The 11502-nt window shown below is 42.8% G+C and overlaps 1 protein-coding gene across 1 annotated transcript in view; it reads right to left on the reverse strand.

The window, feature by feature from the left end:
• The window catches only part of BMX (BMX non-receptor tyrosine kinase), a 52961-nt gene extending 42240 nt beyond the window's left edge, over nt 1-10721 (reverse strand). The window contains exons 1-4 of the mRNA XM_053308929.1: nt 10575-10721; nt 10335-10439; nt 7240-7321; nt 4849-4968 (exon numbers count right to left, since the gene is read on the reverse strand). Of these exons, the coding sequence (XP_053164904.1) occupies nt 4849-4968; nt 7240-7321; nt 10335-10439; nt 10575-10721 (454 nt within the window). The remainder of the gene's footprint in view (nt 1-4848; nt 4969-7239; nt 7322-10334; nt 10440-10574) is intronic.
• Between the last annotated feature and the right edge of the window lie 781 nt (nt 10722-11502).

Genomic DNA, 11502 nt, shown 5'->3' on the forward strand with positions numbered 1-11502 from the left:
TGATGTGTTGAAAAAAAGTCTGTGGGTTGCAGCAGTGGAGCATGGGGTCTGGGGTTGCAGCAGTGGAGGTGGTAGCAGTGGAATGTGGGGTCAGGGGTTGCAGCAGTGGAGCATGGGTTGGGGGCTGCAGCAGTGGAGCGTGGGCTTGGGGGTTGCAGCAGTGGAGCGTGGGGTCAGGGTTGCAGCAGTGGAGCGTGGGGTCGGGGGTTGCAGCAGTGGAGCGTGGGGTCGGGGGTTGCAGCAGTGGAGCGTGGGGTCAGGGGTTGCAGCAGCGGAGCATGGGGTCAGGGGTTGCAGCAGCGGAGCGTGGGGTCAGGGGTTGCAGCAGCGGAGCGTGGGGTCAGGGGTTGCAGCAGCGGAGCGTGGGGTCAGGGGTTGCAGCAGCGGAGCGTGGGGTCAGGGGTTGCAGCAGTGGAGCGTGGGGTCAGGGGTTGCAGCAGTGGAGAGTGGGTTCAGAGTTGCAGCAGTGGAGCGTGGGGTCGGGGGTTGCAGCAGTGGAGCATGGGATCGGGGTTGCAGCAGTGGAGCATGGGATCGGGGTTGCAGCAGTGGAGCATGGGATCGGGGTTGCAGCAGTGGAGCATGGGATCGGGGTTGCAGCAGTGAAGCGTGGGTCAAAAAAATCACCAAAAATCAGCCCTTTGCCCAATTCCTTTGAAAAAGTTGTGGAAGCTTCCTTGCCCCCACTGGGCACTACCACCCATCCTACTCTGCTCTGGGCCACCCCTTACCACCCCCACCCTGATGTGAAGCTATACTTTTTCTGAAACCTCCATGATTCCCTAATGGAAAAATCTTAAACTTCAAAAATTCACCAAAAACCAGCCCTTTTCCCAATTCCTCTGAAATTTGGATGGTAGCTTCCACCCATTGGGCACTACCACCTCCACCCACTAGTTCTTCCATGGCCATTTTTAAAAATACAAAACATTTCGGATTCAGATTTTGCAATTTCGAACAAAGAACAAAATTGGGGTCTTTTGGATTGGTTTATTTCAAACAAAGAACAAAATGGGAGTGTTTTGGATTCGGGCCAAAAACAAAACCCCTGCTAACTTGGCAAAGAGGCACCTTTTAACGTGATGATTCTCTTTATTTAGCAGGGGGAGAGTAACTGGCCCTCTCCACCCCCAGCACAGTACCTCCAGTGACTGTTGCTGGTGTCTATCTTATGTTTCTTTTTAGATTGTGAGCCCTCTGGGGACAGGGGTCCATCTTATTTATTTGTTATTTCTCTGTGTAAACGCCATGAGCCATTTTTGGAAGGGCGGTATAGAAATAGAATAAATAAATAAATAAATAATAAAACGGTGAAAATGCACAACCCTAATTGTTGTATGCACACAAGTTGTGCAAATGGTATTACACATGAGTAAGTCTATTGTTTCTAATTGACTTACTCTTATGTAACATCATTTGCACAAGTGTGCATGCAACATTACTAAGCTGACATAGCATTGTGCAGTATGTCAGTCACTCACTGTAGAAATAAACTGGCAACAAAACAGCATTAAGAACAGGAACTGAGTACAATATTTGCATGCAGCTAATTTGTTTTGGAAAATACGTCAGGTCACTGAAATTTCTGAATAAAAATGCCAACTCTTTAAACAGCAGGGCATTATTTTTACTCCTCCTGCACTATACTACATAACTGAAAAGAAATCAAGGCAACATTTTTTAATGGAGTCTCTCATTTAAAAAGCTCTGAGATTATAGTCTTCAAAGGAAACATCAAAACTAAATATTTAACTCCTACTAATGGATTTATTTTCACATTGTAAACCCAGAAATTTGCAGCTTAAGGGCACAATTCATTTCCAGGAATGCACAATTTCCTAGGTGATTAGGGATCACCGGAAGAGTTCAATAAAACCCCATTTCCCCTATAGCCTATATGGGGAAAGAGAAGTCTATCCGTGCCTCCCCTGTCCTGGTTCTCACCTTCCATCCAGCTCATTGTAAATCAGGCACATACCTGTAGTGATGGAAACTCCTGCCTGAACTGTATGCAGGTAGACCACTCTCTCATGAATAAACATATCTACACACAGAAAGCAAGTAAGTTGTGGGGAAAGCTAGGCTAGAATCCTCCTCTCCAGTATACTACTTGTCCATATACAAGGAATGGACAACATTTAAATCATGTGAGCCCTCATCTGCCTTTTGGTTGGTGAGGACTGAAGACATGGCCCTTTCAGTTGTGGCCTTCAACTTTGCAGTCATCTACCAGATGAGCTTCACTACGATCCCTGCCTCTGGGTTTCACTATGATCCCTGCCTCTGGCAAATAATTGATATTTGCTGGTCTGTGATCGTGTCAATAAAGACTGATTGATTGAAATAATTGAAAACCCATCTTTTTAAAGATGCTTTTTCATTTTTTTATTCTTTGTCAAGGACATTGTAGAACTGGAAAAGGTGCAGAAGAGGGCAACTAAGATGATCAGGGGTCTAAAGCACCTTCCTTATGAGGTAAGACTACACCTGGGACTATTTAGTTTAGAAAAAAGACGACTGTGGGGAGACATGATAGAGGTCTATACAATCATGCATGGTGTAGAGAGAGAGAAATTCTTCTCCCTTTCACATAACACTAGAACCAGGGGTCATCCCATGACATTGATTGCCAGGAAATTTAGGACCAACAAATGGAAGTACTTTTTCACACAATGCATAATCAACTTGTGGAATTCTCTGCCACAAGATGTGGTGACAGCCAACAACCTGGATGGCTTTAAGAGGGGTTTGGATAACTTCATGGAGGAGAGGTCTATCATCAGCTACTAGTTGGAGGGCTATAGGATGCCTCTGAGTGCCAGTTGCAGGGGAGTAACAACAGTAACAGCAGGAGGGAGGGCATGCCCTCAACTCCTGCCTGTAGTCTTCCAGCAGCATCTGGTGGGCCACTGTGTGAAACAGGATGCTGGACTAGATGGGCCTTGGGCCTGATCCAGCAGGGCTGTTCTTATGTCAGTCTGTAAAACTGATTTTAACTGGGTGTAGTTTTTAACTGAATTTTATTAATTTTGTATTGTCTTATCTGTTTTATTGTCTTTGTGAGCTCCCGCAAGCAGTAATGTACTGGAGGGGCAAGATATAAACATAAATGAAATAAAATAAAAACAGAAATGATACAGCACATACACAGGCTTACCAAATCAGTGACAATTAGGCCTTACTTGAGCTCATAGCATAAATAATATGTACCAAAGAAGATAGAAAGCTGAAGAGGCCACAAGAGGCATGCATGGACCTTTCACCCCCAGTAGATTGTACCTTTAGTCTAATTCCCCGCAATTTCCCCAAGGTATAGCTGCTCAGACCCTAAACCAGGGATTCTTAACCTGGGGTCCATGGGGTAGGTCCAGGGTCAATGGAAAATCTTTGCTGTACTGAATTTAATTTGATCCCTGGTGAACCAGAATAAAAGTTATTGAGAACAACCACCTTGAGACTTTTCTCCTTTCTTTTTTAAAAACCGAAGCCTTATGGAAAAATATTATATCAACAGGGTAGGTGTCCAGGGGTAATACTTAAGGATTGTGGCGGGGGTGGTGTCTGTAGGTGCAAAAAAGGTTAAGAACTCCTGCCCTAAACACAATTGTAGTACATTATGGGTGAAAGTTGAATTTGCTATTTGTTTTTGCCAATTGCATACTTCAGGTTAGGGATGTGCATGCAACTGGGCAGGGGTGGCTCGACGGGGTGGGGGGTCTCACTTTAAGGGCGGGGGAGGGTGCACTTACCCCTCCCCCCACTTTCCCCCTGCCAGCGCTCGGTGTTGGTAAAAGCTTTTGGGGCGGCAGTGTACTTCCCTGCCACCCTTCCCTCTCTTTGGCCAGAAGTGGCCGGAAGTACTGGGCGCGTGTGTGCATGTCACACATGCACGGCAGACGGGTGTGCATGATCGTGACGTGTGCGTGTGACATGTGCACACGTGCCTGGTACTTCCGGCCACTTCCTGCCAAAGAGGGGGAAGGGGCGGCAGGGAGAGACACTGCCGCCCCGAAAGCTTTTTACCAACACCGAGCATGCGGTGGGGGGGAAGCAAGGGGAGTGGTAAGTGCACCCTTCCCAGCCCTTAAAGTGAGACCCCCCCACCTTCGGACTTTTAACCCCCCTCCCCCAAGTGTTCGAACCTGTTCGGAGACCTGTAAAAGGGCCTTGGAACAGGTTCGTGCCCATTCCTACTTCAGGTTGCAAATGCAATCTTAAGCACTCTTATTTGAAAGTAAGGCCCATTCATATCCATGTGACTCAGGGTGGAACTACATGTTATGAAACAAAAATGGGGTTCATGCCTTTTGTTTGTCTCATCATGATAATGACTTTGCAGAGAAGACTCATCAGATGGGTTCAGATGGTTAACTTTTCCTGTGCCTGCTGACTCTCCCACAGAAATATCACTCTGTCTCTGGCCCTTTTTCGTGTTACTGTTTTGCTCCCAGTGTGCTCTGACACTGAAAGAAGACCTACTGCAGGAATGAAAAATAGCTGGGGTGGAGTGAGGAAAATCCTGTGCAAGATAATTGGCAGGTGTGAGAAGGGTTAAGCACACTTCTTCTGCCCACTGTTTATCTCCTGAAAGAATCTTTTAGCTCTTCCATTCACATTAAAGAAATGCCTTTACTTTCTGTTAAACATGGTTAGGATTTGAGTGACAATGTTGTTCTTAAATAGCACAATGAGAAGATGCTATGTGAAATCAAGCACCTACTGCAAAGAAGAACAGACTGAGCTTATTGAGAACATAAACAACTTATAGTTCGCCGACCATAAACATGCAATGAAAAGGGTCAAACTTCCAATATACAAAGTAAGCAAAGCAATGAAACAGTACATTACATTTCTCCCATACTGTGCATCCAGGAGCTGCTTTGCAAGTCTGATTACAGCAGAGGAACTTCCCACTAGAAAAGAATCCTTTGTGATACTTGTTTAGCAACTCTGTGTTGTCCTTAATCTCTGGAAAGCATGGGCGGGGGTGGGGGAGGAGAGAAAAGATACAGATTATTTTTGCTACTGTTAAACAATGATCTCCTAAAAAAGGGATTCCCAACCTTGGGTCCCCAGAAGTTATTGGAGTACAACTCCCATCACCCCCAGACACCATGGCCAAAGTCCCAAATTTCTGGACCTCAGCAAGTAAAATTTTTCTGTCGAGGGAGGGGATAGTAAAACAATAATTGTTCTGCAGTCCTATATGATCTGTGGTTTTATCTGGTACCTCATTTATGTCTCTGCAACCATTGTAAATGCCTTATCTTTATCCAAAGCTGACACTGTAGACAGTTACATGATTGCTTAGGTACATTTAACTTACAGCATCTGCTCTTTCCACTTACACATCCTGCCCAGGATACCTCACTGTATGATGACTATGAGATGGTTCCAACTCATGGGAGTCTCACTGGGCAAAAGCAGTTATAACACAGAAGTTTTCTTTCTATTCCTCTACAGGGCGTTTTCTAGACCCTGCAACGGGGTTATGTCGTATCACAGAAGTGTGCCTCCACAATTCCTGCGTTGTGACACCACACCCCTACATGGACAGCAGGGTGCCGTTCATATTTCCAATGCCTTGTTTTGAATTTAACTGCTGTGATATAGAGCTAGGATGCCGTATATACAGCATTAAAAGGTTGCTGTTTTTTCAGGTTGTTAGTTTCTGCAAGACTTGCTCCCCCTGCTGTTTACATTCGAATGCGACTTGCCTGAATGGAGGCATTTTGCTGCTGTTGAGCAGCTTGTCTGGAAAGCACCCAGATTCGAATGAGAAGTAGGCATGGTTTATTTAGCAGAGACCAGACTTAAATTAAATCCACATAGGCATATATTTTTATTTTAAAAGAAACACGTTCAAGTTATTTTGTACAAACTCATCAGCAAATAAAAAATGAAATAGAAATTCCAAATTCTTTTCTTACACTCATATATGTTTCACAGAGTAAGACCTTTTTACTTTAGCTGCAGAAAATTTTTCTTCTTAAGTCATGTTACGGACTTGAGGCTTGCAGGAATTGCCTCAGTCCAACCTGTATGTATCTGAGCATCCTGAAGAATCTGAGGAATATAGGTGCTGGTGTTCCTGCCCTGGAGAGTGTGCCTGCCTCTCCCTTCCTCCATTGGAGTAAAGCCCTGCTAAGGGATGTAGCCACAAATTCAGAAGTGCAGGTGCACTCCATGACAGCTCCCATAGCCACACCCACCCTGATAGCCATGCCCAATGGCCACACCCCTCACTTGAATAGATGCAATAATAGGGGTGGGTTCTCTTACAAGAAGTCAAGGATCATGTACACTCTAGAGAATGTGCTAGAATGAATGGCCATTTGGAAGGAACCAGTGCATTTTAGTGGACATTTCCTGTCATTCATTTTAGGACATCCTGACCCTAGTCCACTATAGGACTTGCATGCAGAAGGTCCCAGGTTCAGTCTTTGGAAGCATCACCAGGTAGAGCTGGGGGAGACGCCTACCTGAAACCTTCCTGAAACCACTGACTGAAAGCCAGTCAGTGTAGACAACACTGAGAGTCTGACTCAGTATAAGGCTGATTCCTATGTACCTAAGACAGGAAGAATGGTACTAAACTGTTGGAATAGCAAGTGCAGCTTATTATTTCCACATAGGAAACCAAGGGCTTTGCGTCCCTGCTCAGACCCTGGAGGGGAGAAAGTACCAGGATTGCTTCCTGCTTGCTTCCTGCCTGTCCCTGCTGCACGACACCACTGCCCCTAACTAAGGGAATACCCTTTCCATCTCTCTTGTCTAGATTGCACCTGTTTCTCTCTGGAAACTTCTGGCTGGAGCCAATCATAAGTTCCATGCACTTGGTCACATAGCATATTATTATTTATTTATTTGATTTATATACTGCCCTTCCAAAAATGGCTCAGGGTGGTATAATTTATAATTTATTAGAATCATAAAGGCAAAGATATTTGTATCAAGAGTTTTCTTCTCTTTGGCTGATGAGGCCACCTGAATCTAAACTTGAAAAAGTAATGTTGGAAAAAGTAGTTCCGGATCACAGAAAGAGTGCAAACCACAAATGTACAAACTTTTTAAAAAGAAACTGTCTAGTTACTTATGGGTGAGATACATTTTATCACAGATTTTTTATCAAATCCGAAATATATTTACTAGAACACAAGTCCCATTGAACACAGAGGGACTTACTTCTGAATAAACATGCTTAGGATTTCGCGGTTAGATTCATACAACACTTTGTACCTTTATGCAGTGCTTCCAACCATCGTATTCGACTCTCTTCATCTGCAGTGAAAACATACAGTAGACCACCTTTGTACACAATCTAAGGATATGAAAAATCAGTTCTGCAGTTACAATGCACTTAAATAACCATAGCTTAAATGTACTGCTGTCATGCCAGGTGCTATGTTGTAAAAAGGTTCTCTGTTCAGTTTGAGGAATGGATCATATAAGAGGTAGATTTCATTACTGCCATGTGCAAACAATTATATATAGACAATTAAGCCCATTTTAGAACAAAAGAACAGGAGAAAAAAGACAATTTAAGGTTTGCAAAATTGATTTGTGTATGTATATTTGCAAAATTGGTCTGAACTGGATCTGAATCCCAGAATCTGTTTCTATAAAAGGTTTGAGGATTCCAAAGTGCTTTATAGCTCCTTCCCTCATAAAGGTAAAGTGTGCCATCAAGTCGATTTTTACTCATACCCACAGAACCCTGTGTTTTTCTTTGGAAGAATACAGGAGGGGTTTACCATTGCCTCTACCCACACAGTATGAGATAATGCCTTTCGGCATCTTCCTGTATTGCTGCTGCTCGATAGAGGTCTTTCCCACAGTCTGGGAAACATACCAGCAGGGATTTGAACCAGCAACCTTCTGCTTGTTAGTCAAGCATTTCCTCGCTGCACCACTTAAGGTGACTTCCTTCCCTCATACACACAAGGAAATCATATGCAGATTTAACTAAAGGTTTTTTCAGCAACAACTCCATTTTTTACTTCTCCTTCCCCTCCCTTTTCCTTTCTGACTCCTCCTCCAAACAAACAAACTGCAAAAGATTACCAGATAGAATACAACATAATGGGAATTTGAGGAGGGAGTAATAACCTTCTCCTTTTGTGCTGTTTTCCCCTCTCCCACTACTATTTTCATCTTTAGAAGAAAGTAAAATTTTCCCATACTAGGTGCAAATAGCAATATTGGGGAGGGGATTTTCACCAGGAAAATGGTGCTGGGAAAATGGGTAAAACACCATTCCTTCAGTACTGTGGCCCCTAAGTGAAGTGAGTGCCCTCCCCATCCAGCTGCTATATGCTAAAATATATAGCATGTATACAGGAGATTCTACCACAGATCTCTATGGTCCCGTCTAGCTAGGCCCTTAGTTGCCACTGTTGTTTTGTCCACTTCTGTTGCTTTGTCATTTGTATACACACAAAGAACACACCTTTATACACAAATAAATCACAAAACACACAAAATTGTGCACACAATTTGTGCACACAAATTTATTCTGAAGATGAGACTGCTCCATTTCAAGTTAGCTAATTCCCTCCCCCCCACCCACCCACCCCAAAAATCCTGCTATGCTGCCTCATCATGGCGGAGTGTGTGTTCCTGGGAGGGATGTACATTAAATGTGAAGAAGACTAAACTAATGACAAAGGGTACAACAACCAGCCTCAGAATTGATAATGAAGACATTGAAGTGGTGGATAGCTTCTGCCTTTTAGGATCAACCGTCAACAGTAAAGGATCCAGCAGTCAAGAAATAAGCCGCAGACTAGCACTTGATAGGATTGCAATGAAGGCCTTGGAAAGGATATTTAGATGCGGTGACATGTCTATATCTACAAAGATTAGAATCATACAGACAATGGTTTTCCCCTGACACCCTATGGATGCGAAAACTGGACTTTGAAGAAACAAGATAGAAAAAGTATTAACACTTTTGAACTTTGGTGCTGGAGAAGACTTTTGAGGATACCATGGACAGCCAGGAAAACAAACAAATGGATCATAGAACAAATCAATCCAGAATTTTCACTCAAGACACACATGACCAGGCTCAAACTAGCATACATTGGAAACATTGTGTGAAAACCCAGCTCCCTTGAGAAGTCTATAATTCTGGGGAAAGTTGAAGGAAAGAGGAGAAGAGGTGGATGGACTCGATTATGACAGCAATGAATGTTCCACTGAGAGACCTTAAAGGCCAAGTTGAAGACAGATCATCCAGGAGAGAATCTATCTATGTGGTCGCTAAGAGTCGACACTGACTTGATGACACTTAATCAATCAATCAGTCCCCCCACCCCACAAACCTAACATTGCTCGTTCCCACCAATTCCCTGGGAGCAGTTCCATTAACATGTACTTGTGTTCCATACAATGTGTGAATAAATGTACATGTGTACAGATCTGCAAGTGTACACTCTACACAGATTGTATGTGTGTTGATCATAACATGTGAATAGGACGAAAGAGTTAGTGTGAGTTAGTATGAATCACAACATGAGTTAGGATGATGAGGGCCAAAGGGCAATATGAAAGGAGGTTGTGTACAGAATATGGATGCTGAGAGCAAGTCTGTGAGTAGCAGGTGGAACAATTTATTTATTTACTTAGGATATTTACCACTTTTCCACAAAAAGTTCCTGAAATGATTTACAGAACAGGGAAAAAACAAACAACAGTTTCTTATACCAAAGGGCTTGCAATCTTAAAAGGAGGGAGTGAAGGGGTGTAGGAAGAGAGAATGAGAAACAAGAGGAACAGACACTGGAAAAGATGCTGTGCTAAAATTAATAGGGACAGTTGTTCTCTCTCTGTCTAATATAAGAGAACCACCACTTGAAAAGTGATTTTTGGGCCTCTTAGCAAGGGACAATCTCCCCTCAAATCTCCAAAGCATAATTGGAACTTGGACCCTCCACGATCCAAACCTGATGCTCTTCTGCAGTACCACAATTCAAATTATAGGAGAAAAATAGGCGGGCCCTTAGTTGAATACAGAAGCCCCACTAGCAGACTTTTCCTAGTTTTAGCCAAATCATACCACTTTTCCCTAAAGCACTTCCTAATAACAGTAGAAAGGGACGTTTGCAGAAGGTGTGGCCATGCCCCCCCCCAAATTAAAGAACTATACCCTGCCACCTAACTCCAGATCCTATTCTGTGCAGAAGGAGGAATCGTCATTGAAGTTTGTTAGCTAGCTCCACTGAAATTCCCTAACTGATGTGAGCTTTTGGATGCCTCTGCAGAACTGCAAGACATTCTATGACACTGAAATTATAGAAACCACCCTGCAAAGCTGAATTTGCCATCCTTACCTGGAAGGGATGTTGCCTTTCAGGAGGAGTGTGCTCCTCAACATTCACTGTCTCAGCACATCGAATTTTCTTAATGTCAATCAACCCTTTTCTGTGTCCTTTTTTCTAAGAAAATAAGGTGAAGAAAATAAGGTAGAGAATAAGTGGCCCATAAAACTACTACCAATAAAAAGAGGAGGGATTTTTTAAGAGGTCAAAGACCCAAGAGAGTCCTTGCATTATAAGAAATCAGTAACTCGCCTCTTTGTCATATTCATAGTAAGAAAGGCTTGTTTTTGTCAGAACAAAGAGCCGTTCTTTGTAATTATTTGGGGATATTTTTTTCTTCTGCTGAGATTTTTTTATCAGAAGTTCTTCTAGAATAGATTTGTTCTCCATCGTTTCCATGTTGCGGTCCCTAAAAAAGCAGCAAATGTTGCCTGTTAGGACACCACATAACCAAAATTGATGCAATTTACAGCTTATGTCAACATGCTGTTAGTTTTCAGTCCCGAACATAACCCTGTATCTATATTATTCTCTTACTCTTAAAATAAATATCAAATATAAATATTAATACCTCAGCCTGCAATGGTATTTTAATTTTAAGTGATTCTGTTTAAGAATTTAACCTAAGGACCAAGGGTGTCACTATAATTGAGCGGAGGGCTCAAAGAACCTGCCCCCCCAGCTCTTCGGGGTCCCCCAGCTTCACCCCTCCTTATTTTTTTCATTATCTCCCTCACTCTGAGTGGCCACCAGGGAGAAGGGTGAACACAGGCCCCCTCCTCCCTAGCTACACCCCCGCTCAGGAAAATTCAGTGTGAGACCACACTTCCTTAACACATTCAAACAAGCAAAACTACATTTATTTTCTAGGTATTACAGATCAAAAGAATGTTTCTAGGCTTAATCCACCTACATTACTGGAATTTTTTGAAGTTGTTGTCTTAAAAAAATATAGTGCAATATTATATGTACAGAAATATTAGAAATTAGTATAATACATTTATGAGTTTGTGATATGTTTACAGAGTAGTATTAGAAAACAATGAGAACACCACATTAGTCATATCCTTTTTGAAATTATAAAAAGATAAGGTATCTGAAACACAACTTACCTCAATATGGCACTTTCTAGAGACATCATTCTTTCTTTTCTCATTGCCATCTCAAGAGGAAGTAACTG

Source organism: Hemicordylus capensis, chromosome 3, assembly GCF_027244095.1.
Source record: "Hemicordylus capensis ecotype Gifberg chromosome 3, rHemCap1.1.pri, whole genome shotgun sequence".
NCBI lineage: Eukaryota > Metazoa > Chordata > Lepidosauria > Squamata > Cordylidae > Hemicordylus > Hemicordylus capensis.